This window comes from Pholis gunnellus (assembly GCF_910591455.1).
Source record: "Pholis gunnellus genome assembly, chromosome: 11".
NCBI classification, from domain to species: Eukaryota; Metazoa; Chordata; class Actinopteri; order Perciformes; family Pholidae; genus Pholis; species Pholis gunnellus.
In genome coordinates this window covers 6,557,512-6,578,149 of record NC_136538.1, presented here as the reverse complement: position 1 = coordinate 6,578,149, position 20,638 = coordinate 6,557,512, and the positions used below count along the sequence as shown (strand labels likewise).

General features: G+C 42.8%; 1 protein-coding gene across 2 annotated transcripts; it reads right to left on the bottom strand.

Moving 5' to 3' along the window:
• Positions 1-83: 83 nt before the first annotated feature.
• blnk (B cell linker) lies at positions 84-20,344 on the bottom strand. Of its 2 annotated transcripts, XM_079168827.1 has the most exons (24): positions 20,157-20,344; positions 19,836-19,898; positions 11,336-11,382; positions 7,838-7,903; positions 7,334-7,380; positions 6,002-6,039; positions 5,792-5,909; positions 5,393-5,499; positions 5,188-5,260; positions 4,997-5,074; positions 3,409-3,434; positions 3,297-3,325; positions 3,131-3,187; positions 2,995-3,022; positions 2,853-2,907; positions 2,641-2,695; positions 2,518-2,536; positions 2,370-2,400; positions 1,889-1,964; positions 1,755-1,783; positions 1,546-1,601; positions 1,375-1,458; positions 1,101-1,256; positions 84-568 (listed from the first exon to the last, which is right to left on the bottom strand). In XM_079168827.1, exons 1-24 carry the CDS (start codon positions 20,223-20,225, stop codon positions 452-454), a joined length of 1,524 nt encoding a protein of 507 aa, XP_079024953.1. In that variant the 5' UTR covers positions 20,226-20,344; the 3' UTR covers positions 84-451. The 2 variants fall into 2 exon arrangements, with proteins under 2 accessions (XP_079024953.1, XP_079024954.1); XM_079168828.1 differs by lacking the exons at positions 11,336-11,382; positions 19,836-19,898; positions 20,157-20,344 and adding an exon at positions 8,354-8,454.
• Between the last annotated feature and the right edge of the window lie 294 nt (positions 20,345-20,638).

The window sequence follows — 20,638 nt, the reverse complement described above, 5'->3', positions numbered from 1 at the left end:
ATAAATAAACCAGTTTGTCGGCCCCTGGTGGCGTTTTTTTATGACGACTGTCGATGTGAGCTGGAGTCATACAACACGAGTAATTGACGTTTTCTTTAATTTTTATTAAAACAAAAATATACAACCTTGTATTTTCTGGCTCCCCAACGTATTGCAGTCATAAACAAATTGTCTACCTGCTTCTTTCAGCTTCAGCAACACTCTCTCCTTCCTTGCATTCATTTTAACACACTGTTTACTGACTTGGAGCATTTAAGAAAAAAACAAAAACATCGAAATAAATGAAGATTTAAAAAGTAATCTGCGTCGGTGCTACTTTGGCTCTGCATGGCCAGCAGTGCAGGCCGGGGTCTCGACACCGGAGGAGAGAAGAAGCGTCGCACGACGAGTTCTGTAAACAATAGTCTTGAGGGTCAACACGGCAGGTGTGGACACGCGCCGAGGGCCAAACCTAGGGCCTGGCGGGGAAGCACAGCTTGGTGGCGTCCTTGGCGTTACTCTGGCTGTCAATCAGCACCAGAGGAGTCCGCTGGTGGTTCTCGATGATGTGGGAGACGCTGCTGAAATGCTGCGAACAGAAGAGAAGGGAAGTCTGAGCGTCCTCGAAATCGACAAATTAGGTCAATGAGCAAATTTCATGTTTGCTCTAAACATTTTAAAGGAAGAGGGGATCTTGTGACGCAGTCCAGACATGGTCCAGGTGACTATTTCTGAATGCGAGTAATAATTTTCAGTAAAATCAACATTTAGACCACTTCTTGTATTGAGCGAGTGTTTGGCACAAAACTGCAAAATGTGCCTTAAAAATTCCACGGCACGTGCACACCACTTACTTTGCAAACAATCCCACAATGCAATGTGTCTGGGGAGTTTTGGTGCCCTTTGGTCTAGCTGTTAATTCAGATGCCTGCATATTATTACACTCTGAGGCTTTTTAACTAACAATCCTAATCCTAACAAAACCTCCAGTACCAGCATTGGACTGAAAACCCTGCAGCTATCCCTGAAGAGCAGCTAGATCAACAACGCGCGCCCACAGAGACAGAAACACGGCTCTTGTTCTACCGTTGACCGACACCCAAAGACCTCCCCCCCCGTACCTCCTCCCCTTTCTTCTCTCGCCCCAGAGCGTACTGCTGCGTCGTCGCTATGAAGCGGATGGGGATGTTGTACACTCGGCCGTTGTAAAACACCACCAGCGTGTAGGGCTGCTGCGCGTCCTGACCGGAGCTCTTCCTCACCATGAACGCCCCGCCCTGAAAAACAGAAAGAAGCACTCACAGTCAGAAGCCCCGGCAGGGGGTGAGCGGGGTGTGGTGGGTTATGGGATACAAACCACTCATCACTCATTTGGATAATAATACCATTTCCCACCTTGTTTGAGCGACACAAGACGTCGTCAGCAGTCTTGCGGTCGCACGCGCCGGCATACCAGGGCTTCTTATAGATGTCTGCGTCCTGAAATGAAAAGTAAATTTTGCGTGAATGTATAGCTTGTTGAGTTGTTTGCTCATCGTTACGATAAACCGTTGCAAGAGAGCACACCTTGTCGTGGTCTGTCAGCCCATTCTCAGCAGGGACACTTCGTCTGTCGGCCGGCTCTGGGACAACGAGAGACACAAACTTCATGATAAGGTGTTGTTCTTTTCTTGTTTTTTTAGATTTCTTTCACTTTATGTTAAGAGTTTAAAACAACTCCTCCCGTGCACGTGGCTGATAACCTGAAGAGAGACTCGAGCTGTAGCTGTACTCACTTGGGGGGGTCAACGGTGGAACAGGAATCCTGCAAGAGAGACCACAAACAGAGGCCATTAAAGGCTGTTTTTCCTCGGGTTCCCCCCCCCCCCCCCCCTCCCCGGCATCTCGTCAAACTGTACACGCGTCTTACTTTGGCCGTTTAATTTCCAGCGTAAGAGATTTCAGCTGGGGCTTCTGGTCGGTTGGCATCGCAGGCAGCGTGCGGCCTGTGGAGATCCAGACGGACGGTGATCAGGCTGCGTTTGAGCCGTTCAGTAATGAGTGGAGATCGAAGCCCAATCCCACAAATGAAACGTGTAAATGTTTTTCTTTTCAGCTGTATGCTGCTTTATCTGCATATCCTTTTACCTGGAAGAGTTTCAATGTGGGAACTCTATAGTGACTTGTGCAGCGCATGTTTGTGTGGAATTAGATCATTCTCGCACACTAAACGTTGCTGAAGGAAATCCAGAGAGCAACGGTGGTGACAATGCAGGTTTAATAAGTGTTTTAAGGGGGAAAAAAAACCTTCATCATAGAAGTGATTGGAACTAATTTGACAATGTTTAATAAAAGCTCTGGTGTGACTAATAATGAGGGCACGTAGTATCTGAATGAATGTAAACACTTACTTTCAAATTCCCTAGGTTTAAATTCTGGCTTCTGCAAAAGAAAACAAGATGATTTTAGCATCATAAACATCAACACATACTGTCATGTTTACAGACATCAGCTGATCCTTTAAAAACAAGTATTCGTTGTGTTCAGAGCGCTTCCTACCGGTGGTTTTGGTGACCTTCTGGTAGAAGAAAAAAAAGAGATGATCGGACATTCAGTTATTCCCTTCTTTAAGCTTTAAATAGATATATAATGAGAAAGAATATTTGGTTGAGTGATGCTTACTCTCTGGGCAAAGCTTTTGGTAGAGAAGGGCCGTCTGCAGGTTTATCACTGGAACCTAGAGGAGCACACAAGTCATCTACCGGTTATTGTGACCAGCTTAGGCAAGTCTTATAATCATACTATTGCCCATTTACTGTAGGGAAGTATATTTGATCTAGATGGCGTATCATGCTAGAAAGAATTATGCTGGCTGCCTTTGATTTCATACTCACAGCCACCCGGATCGCAGACTTCGTATTCGTCGTCGTCGTCTGCTGGCTCCTGGACCTGGAAAGAATTCACAACACCAGTCAGTCCGCGTCGTCCCAACGGCGCGGCACGCAGCACATTCTCTGCAAAAAACACGGCACTTACGGCAACGGGAGATCTCCTCGTATTCCCTCTGAAGAAGAAACACGACTCATCGTTAGTGTGGTTAAGTAGGAAAAGCAACGCCATGGCTTCATGGCAGACAGAGGGCGGCCTCGGATTTATAAACGCTCAGTCCTACCTGGGGCTGGGCCTCGGTGGTAAGGAATGCGACTGTGTTGCGGGGATCGGACGCGGTCTGCAAAGGAATGCGTTGGTCTCAGACTGCAGTCAAAAGGATTCCCCCCCCCAAAAAAATACTGTCATTTTGTATTGTACGTCTATGCAATTACCAGTCTCCCACTGACCTGCTCGCTGGAAGAGATAATGAGTTTCCCTGTAAGAGAGAAACCACAATGAATTCCACATGTAAATGCACTTTGAACAAATAATTGGAATGGCTGTAACTTGAAAGCCTACCTCTTTGTCAGGAACTTCATAAAAGTCTGAAAAGCAACCAAAGCCAGAATTAGACGCGCTGCAGAGGCACAAAGGCCTAGTTTTCCTTTTTTTGTGCCGGATGTCATTGTTTTCATTGCTTCAAACATGTCTTCAGCATGCAGCAGAATCTGCCCTGGGGCGTTTCTTTTGTGTGTGTGTGTGTGTGTGTGTGTGTTTGTCTCTCATTGTAGTGTATTTACAAAGACTTTTCATGCACAGGCCTGTAATCTGTTCGTTTATTATTGTAGACGTAATGGAGGCCTCCTTTTTTTTCTCTCCTTCCGCGTTCCAGCCATGCTGGCGACACGGCAGCGTTGGTCGGGCCGCCACTTAACAATTATTAGATGGCCGTGAATGGTGTACAGACATTCATTGTCCCAAGAGGATGAATCCTAAAAAATGCTTCACTCATCCAGTGAAGTATGTCACATATCTGGTACACGTCTACATGCCTTCTCTCAGAATGAATTGTAATGACTTTGATAATTCCTTAATGTCTTATCTAGCGCCATCATCAGGTCAGAATTTTAATTTGTCCAATACTTTAGTTTATGACCAAATACCATAGATCTTGTATAGAGTGGACGTAGTCACGGTGACGTCACCCATTGGTTTGTGGACTGCCACTTCGAAGCCTGGAGTTTGGCATATTGGCCGTCACCATCTTTTTGCTTTTTTGCAACCAGAAGTGAAACAAGAGGGCGGAACTAAGTACAACCCAGCGCTAAACATTTGTAGGCGACCAAAATGTTGCAATTTACTTCCATGAAGTGAAAACACACAGCGAGAGGGTTAAAGTTGTCAGAGGAAGACACTGACAAATTCCAGATGTGGTAGCAACCTGTCAATCACAAGGTAGCCCCGCCCTAAAGCATACCCTGCTTTATGGTCTATTTGACTCTAAATAGACCATAATTGACAAAATGAACGTGATGCTGTATTGAAGAAGACTTGAAACTAGAGATTGAGACCATAAACTCATGTTTACAATGTTTACTGAGGGAATAAATCAAGAGAGAAGTAGAGTCATTTTCTCATAGACTTCTATACAACCAGACTTCTTTTTTTGTAAGCAGAGGTGTCGCCCCCTGATGGACATTAGAAAGAATGCAGGTTTAAGTTTAAAAAGCTAAACTAAGATGGTTAACACTGTAAACAATATACAGTGTATGCCAAAATTCAGCACGTTAGCACATTTAGCACAAAGCGCTGCTCTGCCTTAGTCCAGCCTCACGCCCCTATCCACTAACTAACTAACCTTTCAGAATAACAACAGGTGTTTTAAAGCTGACATTTTCTTCTTCTTCTTCATGTCTTCTTCTAACATCACCATGCTTGGAGGTACACGGTCCAGTGGACAGCAAACAAATTAGCTAATTAAATGCCGGCATGACTATCACAGAGAGTTTCTCCTCGTGTTACGGTACATTTTCAGATGGTGCATTTCATACAGGGTGTGATGGTAAGAGAGTCGTGATGAGCGCAGGTTATCAGGACCAATGATTCTAGAGGTCGACCCCCTGGTGAACTGGTGTCGAGGCACGGCATTGGTTACTGTTGTACCTACCAGGACTGGGTGGACGCTCCGGTAAAGGTGTGTGCAGGTGGTCCCTCCCTGCTCTGCCCCCACTATGCGTCACAGGATCTGTGTAGGGGCACGAAGATTATCGTCATCATCATTATTTTTATTATTATATCTTCATAATCCTTGCAGCAGTGGTGTCCATATGACGGATCCATATGAAGTTGGTATCTTACTGGAGGATGGATTCCCCGCAGGCTGCACGTAGTTGTCGTCATCGTTGCTGCAGTCGGGATCGACGTAGTCCTCCTGCAAAGCGACATAGTGTGAAAACGGGGTCAGCTGTCCACACAGGATGTGGCGAAACCCTCCAAGACACAGCAGCGTTTTTGTGGGAGTGTTTGTGTGAGCTTTGTGAGCTAGGGGGGGAAGTTGCTCTACCTCATCGCTGCCCTGCCGGGTGGGTTCGGGGGGCAGCTGTTTGGAGTCTTTGCCCGGGCGGAGGGGCTTCCTGGGCGGCCGGCTGGGCCGGTTGCGGCGGTCGTCGCCTGGAAAAAGGAGAAGCAGAAGCAAAAACAGGACGTCAGCATTTGCATATGAAGCTCCATTCTGAAGCCCTCTGTGTATTGTAGCTCTGGCTCAGCGGCGTCAAACGGAGGTGATGCGACTCCAGCTGGAGGAGAGCGATCGCTGTAAAGGAGAAGCTGCTGAAGAATAGAAACTGTGTGTGAAAAAGGGGGTTTCGAATTTCATCATGAGGGGAAGAGTTTTGGGAGACATTTGTGGTGAAAAAGAAGTGCAGATGCAAACAGTTCTTCACGTCAGGTGACCGTTACTGACCGAGATATTCCCCCCTCGCGAGGGAAGCAGAGGGAGTCGCGGTGAAGGCTCTGTGGCTGGGAGGAGGCTCGTAGCTGTCGTCCTGGTCCTCATGTGGATCCTCATACGTGTCGTTATCCTGGGGAACAACATATTTGTAATGTTTCGAAACAGACGCCAGGCAAAAAAAGCACTTTGCATGACTTACAAGTCACCAATTTCTCTACTCACGTAATCCGGATCAGACAGTTCATCCTCTTCCCTGTCATCTGGAAACATTTAAAGGGATTTCATTATAATGAGGGAGAAATGTAAAAGCAAATTGTGTATTTTTTTATTAAGCCCAGCCTGGTTAACTAAAAAAAAAAAGCTAATAACAGCAATAAATTCACCCGAGCAGGTGTCAGAGCGCATTCTCTAATTTTAGAGCCAAGCCCACGTTTAGAGGAACCAGCGGAGCGCGTCTCCTCACCTCTTCAGCCATTGCGTAATCTCTCAACAAGTGGCATAATTGTTGCTGGTTTTTTTAATGCAGTTTGAGCAGAAGCATCAAGTCATTTAGCGCAGCGTGTTTCTTGAAAACAACATCTGGAAACAGGTGCAGTAATTGTTTCCTAAAGCTCACTTGCAGTGGTTTTTTCAGGCTGAGACGGAACAGATCTAGTCGATGTTTTTTTCCCGATGGAGAGGAGAACGCAAATACGAGACGATGTGTAAGAAAAGTGCTAACTGCCAAGGGAATAAATGACTGCAGGTAGAGTCGAGGTAAGCTCAGGAACACAGCTGATTCCGGGCTGTTTTTGTGATTAGTTGATTGTATTATGTACAACATTACCTCCATCATTAGGGAAATAAGATTAACATCGAGGGGAAATCAACTCAGTACATCTGCTGCACTTAAATGACTTGAACATTTCAATGTTATGCTTTACATCATTGCCAAAAGGAAACATGGTGCTTTTCACACTTCCGAGTTACTAGTTGTGCAAGATTCCACTTAAAAAACATTTGATCAGTTTACAGAATATGATGCAAAGATGAAACTAACCCAGATGTCTATGAAGGAGTTCAAATGAACTGTGGCATTAAACATACTGCATCAGTAATAATATTCCTGTAATATACAGTATACATTATTAGAATATTCTACTCTGAACAATACTCTGAAAGGAGCTATTCGGCCCAACGGATGATGTTTGCTTTGTGTCCTTTAACTATATTTTGCACACATGTCGTGTTGCTGATGTGTAATTATGAAAGACTGTTGGAAATCCAATCTCCTCCGTCTCTCTCTCCATCCTTTACAAGTCCACCGCGCTCACATGCCCACACGTCATAGGTCACTGTCATGTTTACCTCCCGTCCATAGTGGATGCTTAAAGATCAACATGCCAGGATCAACCCAAGTTTACAATGACTCCTTCAATGTACATATTGGCATTTGATTGCTATCACAAGACGGAACTTGAACACAGGTGGATATCATCATTATCATTATTATCATTATGTGTTATTTTGCACCACATGTGTCAATCCTCTTGTGGGAACCGGCTCAGGTCTTACCTCTGTAATCTCTCGCGGGCACTTTCGGAAGCGGTTTGCTCTTCAGTCTGCCGTACAGAGAGAGAGAGAGAGAGAGAGAGAGAGAGAGAACGAGAGAGAGAGAGACACTGACATCAGCAGCAGGCAATGAATGACTTCACAGTGCAACGATACTCTGTCTCAGTGAAAGAGGCCATTTGCATACATTGGACACCTGCGCCCGTGAAAGCGGTTGGCAGGCCGCTGTGCGTCTTTAGCAGACAGGACGAGAACACGTGGGTTCTGTCATTACGGCATCTGTCCTTTAAGGGGATTCGTTTCAGGAAAGGAAATCGAAACGGCCATCTGTTTTATGTTATTTTGGGCCTGTGGGTCTTACTCTTATTCCAACGGTTGTGAAAGAGGAATTGGCATTCTCTGATGATGCATGCATGCGCCACACAGGGACTTCTCAGACATCTGTCTCAAAATGTTAGCGTGGAGTACAAAGAGTACAGTAAAGATCTTGAGATTTCAGAGACTGACCTCCTCAGCTTGTCCAGCAAACTGCCGTCGTTCTTCCTGATGTCTTGGACGATCTTCTGAAGCTGCCTGGTAGAAACATGGTTTGTCGTTCAGAAACAAGTCCTCAGGAAAAATGAACCTTGCTTTAAAAAGGGCGCTTTGGGAAGACAGCCGCAGTCTTCACGTCAATTAGTCACTCCTCATTTTATCTTGAATTCTCTACTATGTCACTTTTCTGACAAGGTTTGTGTTCAAGTTCTGATTCATGACGTTAAAAGCATTGATTTTTAGACAAAACACAAATGGCTTCTTTTTTTTTTTTGCCCAAGTTTGAACCCTTTTCTTGCTCGTGGAGGAAAGTTAACAGATGTTGAAAAAATGTAAGAAGTTAGTTTTTTGTCCAAAGCACCATATATATATATATATATATATATATATATATGTATATATATATGTATATTAACAAGCATTAATTATAAGGCCAATTGTGTCATTGCCACTTGGGAGCAAAATATCAAATAAAACTGAACTCCTTACCGAATCTTTTCCGTGGCAGGAGCAGCGAGTTTACTTAACGTGTCCATATTCATGTTTAGCATCTTTGAGTCCTCTCCTGAATTAACTGTGCGCTGCCAGAGTGTTTGCACAAATGTGACCGTAACTGTCTTCGAGTCATGTCTTTGTCAAAGAGGGGAGGAGGGAGTTCAATTCTGACCAGCCTCTGCAGGAAAAATATCACTTCTCTTTTCCACTCCCCGTCTCTCACTCTCACACAAACGCACACACATACACACACGTACACACGAATGCATGCACACAAACACACACACACATACTCAACAACAGATGTCAGTGAACAAACCTGTTGCATCACATCTCTCCTGACCCTCTTCCATTCCACTTCCTTCCCATCTCAAATGCTGATAATAGTTAACGGTAAATAAAGCATCACCTGAATGAGATCACCGGATGAGGCCTTCAGATTAATATGGGCGTGTCTTAAATGTTGGTCACAATGGTCACGCAAGCACTCTCTGCTATTTCACACACAAAGCCCCCGGGTCTGAAAAGTGAAGCCAATGTGCCTTCAACTTTTTTTTCTTTCTATTGGTCATCAGCAACCTCTTCTGGTTGTAAAAAGAAGTCTGATTGTGTAGTTGTAAAGTCTAATTAATAATTAATAAATGTCTCACGGGATTTATTACCTCAGTGAACACTGTAAACATGAGTTTATGGTCTTAATCGCTTCAGGTCTTCTTCAATACAGCATGATGTTCATTCAGTAAATGAAGGTCCCATTTAGAGTCAAATAGACCATAATGCAGGGGATGCTTTAGGGCGGGGCTACCTTGTGATTGACAGGCCTCTACCATTGTCCGGTCCGGGAGTTGCTTTCGTCTTATAACGTTAACCCTTTCACAGTGTGTTTGCAGGTCATGAAAGTGAAATTGAACCTTTTTGGTCGCCTAAAAATGTCTTATACAGCGTTCGGTTGTACTTAGCTCCGCCCTCTTGTGTCACTTCTGGCTGCAAAAAGCTAAGATGGGGACGGACAAAAAACAACTGATTGTTCGAGGCTTTTCCTTGAGCAGCTCATTACTATTTTTCTTATTGTGACAAACATGTCACCTTGGTTTTTCTGAGACAGTTATACGTTTAAAAGCCTGATGTGACATATCTGTCATGATATTTTCATAACTTTTAGTTTTTAGATAATAATTTGTTTGTGAAATACAGTTAGAACAATTTAGATGTAACGTAGGACTTGTCATCCAAGCATTAGAATTGTTAAACGTGTTGAAAACAAGCTTTTTGAAATTTGCTAGTTGCTGCCAAATGTGCTGACTAGCCAGGCAGCCATTTTGGAAGTGATGTCACAAATTAACTCACTGTCACATGACCTCCCCAGGATGTTCAGTATGTGTCACTTAGGGAGTTAAAATCAAAGACAAAACTGTATAACGAAATGTACAGGATATCTAAAGTGTCGCCGTGGGTGCTTATGGGAGAGTCAGGTTTGGATTTTGAAGGAACCAGCTGTGTATGACTCACGACACGTCTTTAGACCTTTAGTCACCATTTGGGACACATATGTGCTTCTGAGACATTTGAATTCCTTTCACTTCACTATATGTGAAGTTTGGTTTATTCCCGGCTATGTGAGAGAGTAGAAAATGACATAATAGCTGACCTACTGTATGAAGATTTGAAGTCAGTTCTGCAGCTTTTCCTACATTGTCTAAGAGGACACGAGGATGTTCCCCCTGTGTGTTGCAATACACATAATATTATTAAATATAGTACGACAGAAAAATATTTTGTATGTCCCAGATGCCAAAAAATGCCAGGATGACCTCCTGTATCTGGTCATATTTAGTACGTAATCCTGCATGTTTTATGGTTATTCTGACCCACAATCCTCTGCATGGCTGATATATGAGCAAGAGGGTCAAAGTTCAAGGTGCCATGTTATGAGGAAGTACTTTGTCCCAATTGAATGCATGTACTGCATGTAACAGTACGCATTATGCAAAGGCAGCTGCAGTACATACTAAAAGCAATGATGTGTTACTTCCTGATTCAAGTGTTTGAATAACCACGTACAAAACAGGAAGTCAAATAGAAAAGTATGGAAGCCCAGGACGGACAATATTCAATTTAGTTGTATCTGTGCAAAAGCATGCGCCAATCGTGCTGAAATGAAAATGATTGAATTCATTTTTTGGGTTTATAGAAAACAAACAAAAATACTCTTGGAAATGGAGTTTCATTGTTTAATTGTAATTGGTGGAGAAAAGGCTTCGCTTACTTCAAAGGTAAAGTGTAAGGGGAGTTTAGCCTTGAATCTGGTAATGAGTTTAGCTTGTATTTTAAAAATTAAAACAGAAAGATATATCTTTTTATTCCATTTCTTTTGAAAAATGTATAGTTTAATTTCTTATGTATATTAAATTATAATAAAAGTGTTAGACAAGGGGTTCATCCACTTAATCTCTATTGTTGTCAGACGGGTTTTTGAGAGGGGGGGGGGGGGCTACATGGAACAAGAACATACCTCGCAAACAAAGAAACAAAGACACATGCAGACTAATGTGCAGGTGTAGTCAGACAGAACTCTGCATTTACATCTGCACATGCACACACTACCCCCAGCTATGTACACAAGAAACTGTCATCGCATGTGTGCACACACGCAGGCACACACACACACACACACACACACAGACACATTTTGTTTCTGAGGTATCCTCTTACTGTCATATATGTAGGTTTTTATATATTGTACTATACGCTTTACCTCCAGTATCCTGTTACTCAGAATTATGCTTGATAAAAGAAAAGAATTAGTAATAATAATAATAATCGGACTATCCCATGGGATATGAAGAGCATGCTATGTTTTATCCCCTTGACAACAAGTAAAAGGGAGGTCAGAATGGGAGGAGGGAGGTGAGCCGAGAAGACAGGAAGGTGTTTGATTGAGGTGTGCGGTGACAGCGGTGTAAACGTTTTACTTACGGTTGGTGGATGAAACTGAACTTGTTCATGTCACTGTCGGACAGGCTCTGCGGAAGCATCACAGAAATCAAATTGTAAACACATGGTGACAAGTTGGGTGAAAATTACAGAGTTCTCAAATCACTGTCATCTCCTACTGCAGGAGTGATACTGCAAGCTTGTTCCCCTTGTCACCAAACAAACACATGTATTAGAGCACGTCGGTGCATTAAGTCTGCAACACAAAAAACACTCAGGGGTTGGTCATGCATTGCCTCTTGGCCAACAGGAGATGGCAGCACCTCACTAAGAGCCGATCCATCGGCACAGCTTGGCTTTTAAGCTGAACCAAAGAGCAAGAGGAACCTCGTTGCTGGTACATACCGTACGCACAGCATGGGAGCTGCAGGGTCAGACACGGTGACACACATTGCATACATAACACATAGAAGCATGTCAATCTTATGATAGTCAGTGTTGTTTGGTTAGAAACTGCAGCGACGGCTCAAAGACATCGTGACACTCAAGGATGGTAGATTCAAATCAAATACTCTTCATTGGTGTGCTGTGTGTGTAGCTCTTTAACACCGACTTACAAACAGTTGAACAAGCCGTGAAGTTCACCGAACTGACGACACAACCGCCAAAAGAATTAAAGCAAAATGTTAAAAAAGAAGCTCATTGCACGCTGTTGCCTAGTTTCCATTTGGTGGATTAAAGCTGCTGACCTTCAAGTGAAGCACTTGCTCCTGTGACTGAAAAGAAAAACCATCAAGCACTGAGAGAAAAAGTTGATCCGGCCGCCCGCTGCATCGGGAGTTTTGTGTTTGCATTTAATGTCCGCTCCGCAGTGGGGCAATTGTGATTCGCAAATGATTACCATAAAATATGCAACAAAATCCCGCTAAATTATGTATTCCCCTCCTCATTCATAATTCATCGCTCTGGGTCGTTACTCGCCCCGTCTCTTCTCTGCCTCGTATTTGTCGTGACGCGATGACGATCCTGTGACAACATATGTTTTGTGAAAGTTTCCGATATTTTCGCGTTGGCTGTGTGGCGTATGTGTCCAAAAATGAGCAAAAACAGAAAAGAGGCTTCTGAATAAAAGAGGCTAACGTACGAGGCGTGAGTCAAATACGGCTAATTTAGATATGAATAATGTATGGTTGGGCCCTTTATCTGCAGTCTCATGTGGAGCAAGTGTGATGGTGCACTGAGAAGGTGCCTACAGTTGATTAAATAGTAGTTTCTCAAAGCTGTTTGTGACTTGATAATGCAGCTCACGCTGCCTCGGTGTGTGAATGGTGAATGTGGGAACGTGGGAGCAACAACAGGACGTATTACCTTGAGGAACGAATGAAAGCCCCTTAAGCAGAGCTTGTGATTTAATCATTTGTAAATCAGAGAGTCAGATCACTTAATATGAAAGGCTTTACCTCCTTCAAAGAACTGAACCTTGGACCCGCAGATACACACTTGATCATCCCACTGGCTTACAGGAGAATATCGGTATAAAATCAGACTTAGCCTTTTGACACCGAATGAAATATCAAACAGTCCGCCCCGGTGGATACTCAGACACCGCTCCTACATTGAATTATTTATAGGAGTGTCTGTGCTTCTTCAAATGAGACACAACAGCTCTACAAGCTGCAGCCACTCCTTTGTGGACCAGGAACCCTGCCTCAAAGCAGCGCTCAGTGACATCTTACGTTTTTACACGTTTTTATAAGGCGCATACAGACAAATTTGCATTTGTCAACGAAAACCACGCTCCCCACGGTCCAATCTTTTTCAAGCTTGATTTCTTGCTTGCAGTGATGTGTGAATAGCAATGTGTGTGAGTGCCCATGGTTGAGCTGAAGATTATTTGAATCAGTGCTTTGTTGGTCCTGATAGAAATTGTTTGCTATTTTCCTTAAAGCCACCAAATATTTGGATATCTGACATTAGCACCACCTGGTGGTCGTATTAGCAGGACTTCCAATCTACAGTTAAGCTAGCAGCTCTGCGAGGCCCTCCTTATGTTAGCATGCTCTAACAACGCTAACGTACTGTTTTATAGCGGGTATGTTTATCGTGTTCAACATGCCAAGTTTAGTCTGTCAACATGCTATCGTGTGCTAATTAGCAGTTGACACAAAGTACAGCTGAGGCTACTGGAAATAGTTTGCAGATATTTCAAAACCAAAGTATTGTACAAATTACAAATTTGACCATGAATCTTGATACAAAATTCAACACATTCTTCATTCAAATAATGCAGCGTGGTCAGTATGCGTAGGCACGACTTGACAATATACGCTCGTTGCATGCGTAGTGACTTTTCAAAATAAATTTCCCATCTTCACATGAAGTTAGGTTTTGGCAACAAAAACACTTTTGGGTTGGGTATAGGAAAAGAGCGTGGTTGACGTTAACTTGACTAAAAATTGAAATGACTAGTGACTCAGTCACATGACTAACGACACGAATGACTCACGTTACTAACTCCGACGTGACAAAATGTCGACCTTACTTTTAGTTTTGCATGTGACACGAACTCCATCAAAGCACGAACACTATGGTGCCATGCCATGCAAGTCGGTGTGTCGTGTACACACGCTAAATGATCCCTCGGGCTATGCTACCAGTATGGCAAAATAGTTAGATTTAGATTGCCAGGATTGTGTCTTTTGTCCCAAATTACGCCATCAACTTCATTTCAAAGATACAATAATCCCATAAAAATTCTACACGTAGCAGCTTTAAATCGTGTTACCTAAAACACCCTACTGCAATATACTCCATATGCTAATGATTAGCATATATCTCCACCCTCCACCATATTATATATATTTGTTTGTGTGTTTTTCTGATGTAACAAAATAGGACTACAAACTGCATGTTTCTGCGCAACCCTAACGTACCATGACAATAAATGAACCTTGTATACTTCTATGTCCTTTAGGTCTTTGCTGTCAGACGTCTCTGCGGATGTTGGGTAAGCTGACTTAAGGCCTAAAACAATAAAAACGCTCTGGGTACAGCAGCACCGAGTTTAAAGCACACAACCTGCCAAGTACACACATTGTGCAGCTCTTTTCTGTCAGTTCTGACAGTGTGAAATCTCAGCCTCATCCAAAAACAGAAACATACATGACGACTTCTTGTTCACACGTGGCTGTCTTGTTCAGGGCAAACACGTGGAGGCACGTGGAGGTGTTGATGCGTGGAGCGTTCGTTAAAGCCTTCCTTTCGGAATGAGCTTCATTTCACGATAGAGAGAGCAGCTTCGCGGCAACATGCCCACAAAATTGGCTTTGGTGCGTTCACACGGCAGCTGTGCAAAGTTTCACGACTGTCGTTGTGTGAGAGACTTTTCTTTCCACATGTTCGCAAATCTACGCTGAACGTTCCAAAACCACGAGTGGAACAATCCTGGTTTAAGTTTTTTTTTTTTCTCCTTTAAGGCTGTGTTTCCTCTATTACCCACTGCAAGGGGGACTCTACCAAAATCCAGTAGGATACACATTAACACCTCATTTTCTTTTGAACATCACATTTGATTCTCTCTCTTTTTAACTATAGCCTGCATACGTTTTACAAAGCACACATCATTTGTATCTCCGCAGGCCGCTGCACATATTTGATCCCCAACAACAAAGCCGCCGTGTGATATATCTTACCAAACACGTGTGCCGTCCTTTACTTTGAGTGTGACTCAAACACCGTCACAAAGATGGAGGCTGACAGCTCTTTTGATCCACTACATATCTCTTCTAACCCGTCTACCTGTGCGAGCGAACGCGCCATCAAAGAGATGGAGAACACCTTTATCTATGTACGCCGTGCCGGCTGACTGTCGTTCCTGTCCACACTGTAGCGACGACACCCAGCCGCTCAGACAGAACTATTTCTCCCTCGCCGCTCATTCTTACTGCTAAACGAAGAGACCTTGGAGGTGGACTGTGGTGTTGTATATGATAGCAGCTTAGATCTGTGTTGCCTACTCACTTGTGCCCATGTTCTCGAGGATCGCGATGACCTTTGCTCCATCTACTGTATAAACATCGTATGAAATATGCAAAGGAAGCCAAAGGCGAAGCTCAGCAGCAGCAGCAGCACACTCGCTGGATGTCATTCGGAGCCCCCGGTACAGGCCCTCTGCTCTCAGACACACGCTGAGTTACTGATGAGTCAAACAGAACTTAGCATAAAAATAGAAGAAAAAAAAAACATTCTTCCTCTTCTGCAGTGATTTAAGGTGACAAAAAGACAAACTTTTCCCCCTTCGAATAATGTAAAAACGGCAAATGGCACACTAGCAATAAGTGTGCTAGAGTTTTTTTTATCTTTAAATTGAAGTGCCCTCTCATCCGCATGCCCAATTACCTCTTTCACAGCCATTGGCGGTTGTGAGGCCTGCCATTTATGGTAGCTTGATTGATTTTTTCCCCCCGCCAGCTTAAACCCGCCCTAGTCTGCCTCTGATTGGCTAGTACTTGTTGTCTTATTCGCAGGATTATTTAAGTTTAGTGCAGATGAACCAGATGTGGATGATGGGTAGGGTTAATGTTATGTTAAATTGTTAAAACTATAAAATTATGTTTTTATGTGAAGCACTTTGAATTGCCTTGTTGTTGAACTGTGCTATAAAAATAAACGTGCCTTAATGATTTCAACATTAATGATTTCATAAGGATGGCAGCCCTATTGTCTAGTGCTCTCAAATATGATTACATTATGTCCAGATTATGGGAGAGAAATGTTTTTTTAAGAATGATGCATGTTGCCTTATGGAATAAAATGACAGATCCATTGGAGATTTTTACATTTTGATGTGGTGTCACAATCAAACATAATGTTAAACTTGATCTTGATATTGCAAACTGATTAACAAGAACATTCAAAAATGGCGCTTAATATCAAAAGGGTTGTCTAATTGTTTGCAACAATCATTTTAGAATGAAGCGGTTATCGGAGTCAAAAGATATACATGTCAGTAAATATATAGTTCACTCTGATTCATAACACAACTGTGATTGAACCTACACTAGAGCCCCAACGCTCACAGTTGCTGTTGTAAAATCATCCTGCAACAGGAACTTACATTTGACTGCCAGAGGCAACAGCAGGGCTGTTTGTCAGAAATAGAAGAGGAACTGGATGGTTCCAATGAGCAGCAACACTCATAGAGTTAAAGAGTGCCAACGACTGAAATGAGATAAAGCATTTCGGAAACTGACAAATGCCTTTACAGTAATGGCTTTAAGAGATAAGGATGCCAAAACAAAAATGTATGAGGATGCAGAAGGCAGATTAAATATTAACACTGCTCTGTCTGACACACATGATGAAGTATGTGGTAACTAAGGACAAGGTACAATGACACACAAGGACAAAGAGACAAATCACTCTTTATGTACACAGAAGGCTCTCTCTTTACAGTATACTGGTCAGGTAATCCATCAGCTAACTCACTGGCTCTCAAACGTTTCTTGTAATGCCGTCCTTCAGAAGCTGTAAAAAAAAAAAAAGGAAATGCCTCGAACCACCTCGCCAGCAAAAGCGGTTTTATTTCCGTCAATCATTAACCCTACTGTGGGAAAAGAGCAGAGTCGAATTTGATTAAAATAAACAAAAGATTCAGGTTAGCAAGACAGCCTTGCTAGCGTCAGAGCATTTCTGTTTGTTTATGTCACCTCATGGTTCATAATCACGCAAATGTAGGTCCACTCAACCTTCTTCCCCCGGGTCATCCTCCCTGCAGTAGCTTTATTCCCCCACAAAGGGGGCCCTCCTCCCAAAAGCACTCATTATTTGTAACTCACTGCTAATGTTGCTAAATTGATCTTCAATCATTTTGTCACAATAATACCCTAATGAATACCAAGGCATCTCCATCATTGCACAAACTCATAAACAAGGCTGGTGTGTTGAGCTAAATCAGCTAACGTGCTGATGATAAATTGCAAGAATTCACCAGGTTGACCATCTTAAGGCATTTACACACTGGAGATGTGACAAATAAACAAAACAAAAATGCTAAATACTCGCCTGTGAATATTCAGCATCAAAACCCTCCATACCGGCAGCAATAGGAATTTGCAACGATTGCAACACTTTTTCAGGAAAGGTATTGAAAAGATTCTCGCAGGAAGGACTAACTACCGGGATCCTATTGACCCAGAGCAGGGTATGGCAGCGTCTGTCTGAGGTCAATTGTTGTGTAGCCCAAGCTATACTTGTAGGTCTCTGACTATATTTAGTTTTTCGACAAATTAAAATTTTGACCTGATGGTGGCCCTCGAGGAAAGGTTAAGGGATCACCAAATTCATTAGGATTCATCACTGGGTAATCAGAAATGTACGCACAAAATGTTGTGCCAATCCATTCAGTAGATGTTGAGATATGCCACTTGAGAACTGCATATCTCAACCTGCTGGGGATGCTATATGGGGACAATGAATATGTGCAACATTTTTCAAATTAAGTCAATTTATTTTCGTATTTCATGGCAATCCGTCCAATTGTTGTTGAGCTATTTCAGTCTGGACCAAAGTGGTGGACCGAATGAGCAACATTGCCATTCCTAGAGCCACAACACTGGTGTGGATAGGAACAGAAAAAAGATGTCCATTATGTCTGTAGTATTGAATGAATAGGTTATAGGAAAATGCACATGAGATCACAAAGTCCTTAGTATTGATCCTCTTGGGATCATGAATATCTGCAGCAAATTTCACGGCAATCCATTCAGCAGTTATTGATATAATTCACTCTGAACCACATACACCAACATCATGGTGGCGCCACGGGAAACGCCAGGGGATCACACCATCCTCTGGGGACCATGAATATCTGTACACAATGTCATGGCAATTCATTCAATAGTCGTTGATATATTTCACTCTGAATCATATATACCAAGCTAAGGGTGGCGCTAGAGGAAACGTCATCACACAATCTTCTGGGGATCATGAATGTACATCATGTCAAGGCAATCCATCCAATAGTTGTTAAGATATTTCAGTCTGGCCCAAAGTGGTGGACATTGCCACAGAGCCACGGTGCTAGCGAGGCGTAAAATCAAATACAGCACACAGAGGTCCACACATCTGAGTGCACTTTGAATGCTCATCTCTGCAGCCTTGAAGCTGGTTAAATAGAAAGTGTGTGCATAGCCAGCTGTGCAGCCGCAGTGAAATATTTACTTTCAATACAAGCGTGGGTTTACCTGCAGCTTAATAGAGCGCGGGTGTGCTGGCTGGTATAGCTGTGGGATCTATTAGTCAATACACATACAGAATGTATATGTATTTTTCAGATCTGCACTGGTAACTTGCACATCAAAGCCCCTGCTCTGAAACATTAATCATTTTGACTCATAAATACCCACAGTGAGCACATTTTGGGGGGGGGGGGGGGGGGGGGATAAGCCTGCGAGATATGGGGGGGAATATGATTCAATATTCTGTCTAAAATGGAATCAACTCAGGGTCAGTGAATAACGAATAGAAGAGATTGATGCTCTAATTTGTTAGAAACAAGTGTATATAAGTGGTATCTTACAGGATGCATATGAACAAATGTTTCTATGGGCATGCCAAAGGTATTACTGAGGTTTTATTATGGATCCTCAAACGACTGAATATTAGGAAGTTATAAACCCATGCTCCAGTTATTTCACGGCATAAAATCCTCATTAGACAGCTTTCTCCCACCCTCACGACTGGAGCAGATTTAATGATACTTACTTATAAGTAGGGATCACAGCTTTATTATCCCCCGAGTCTCATTTCACAGTTCTTACGCTCTCCCACTGACACACTGACATCCTGCGCTCATTTTGTCATCGGGCCTCTCTGCGACATCGGAAGGCCCTCAGAGGGTGGACGTGCAGCGCGGATGACGGACACAATGCAAAGGGTGCAATTTTTTAAAGCAGAAGTTGCAACCGATGTTCTGACTTCCACATTAGGAGGGCCGCTGATTACACACTGTGTAGGAAGTAATACAAGCTGCTAGGTTTACACTAGACACGTTTCATATCCCGTTAACGCTCCTGTTTTTCAACGTTGGACATTCGCAGGGCTGCAAGCTCAATTTAATAATTCACAGTGAAGTTCAGTCTTCAATGTATTCAAGAAATAGCAATTTGAGACGTTTAGGATTATATATCTTAACAGGAAGGAACAAACTCCTTTCAAACACATTTGACTTTAAAAGATTTATAAGGGTGTTACAAATGTTTGGCATTGTAAACCATGTTTTTAACAAGTTTCTTTTTTAGCAAAACCGACAAATAGCTGGAGGAGAATGTAATCATTCTGCTGTTTTTAATATCATTATAATAATTGCTCGGGAGGATTTTTCCATTTTTATGTAATTAGAGTAGCAAACTGAAAACAACCACATCCCAGATATGATCCAGAACGGAACGGATTAGTAGATTACGTAACTGCAACAGGGACAGAACGAGTGTTTTCTGGAGAATTCAGTTGAAAAAAGGGAAAATGTGAGGGAGTAACTCACCAGAAGCCTTTGTCCATTAATTCTCAGTCTGTGCACGGTGGCAACACATTCCTGCATATTGTTCTGAGGGCAATAAACACATATTGGTTTACTATCTTGAATTCCCATTTAACTACACAAATCGTATCTGTTTATTTTTACACTTGCTTCAGCTGTTGTGGTCCAGTACGTATGAAGAGATCTACTCAAACATGACATTACACATGATTCACATTAGCTTGAATGAACTACTGGACTTTTAAATGCAGAGTAAATAGGTCCCTTTGCGTTGGTTTTTCTATAGTGCCTCATTTCGTCTCCTATTTTTTCCCTTGTACTCACCCTGCTCATAAAGAAGGCTACTTTCGCCTGGTCCCACCCTTCACACTCCTCTCTGGACGGCAGGTTCATTTGTGCCTCGATGGGGAACCTGTGAGCAGGAGTGTGCTTTTACAAGTACAGTAATAGACTGACCCGTCACGCACCGCAGCTCCAACACTGCAGCCGGCTGCAACAGGGAGAAGTAGCCTACACACAGGGAGGTCACCTCATTAAAACCAACACATACTCTACCGTCTCCCTCTTCATCATCCATAAGAAATGGAGCAATTCATGATATTTCCTGAATCAAAATCTGTCCCCAAGATTGCATTGCAGCACCCACAAAAGGGAAGCAGGGACTTCCTCAAAGTCATATATATAGGTCTTGAGAAACCAAAGTGTCATAATGGAGTGTTACTTGACTATCACTTTTCCAGGGCTCACTTCATTATAGAGTGAATTCATTGTACATTTATTTTCATTTCAAGGTGTAACTTTATTTG

Coding starts and splice junctions, on each gene's coding strand:
- blnk (XM_079168827.1), bottom strand. CDS start 20,225: ATGAACCTGCCGTCCAGAGAGGAGTGTGAAGGGTGGGACCAGGCGAAA. Junction 2,696..2,852: donor AGTCTGCGATCCGGGTGGCT/GTGAGTATGAAA, acceptor GTGCTCCTCTAG/GTTCCAGTGATAAACCTGCA. Junction 1,784..1,888: donor CTGGAAATTAAACGGCCAAA/GTAAGACGCGTG, acceptor TCTCTCTTGCAG/GATTCCTGTTCCACCGTTGA.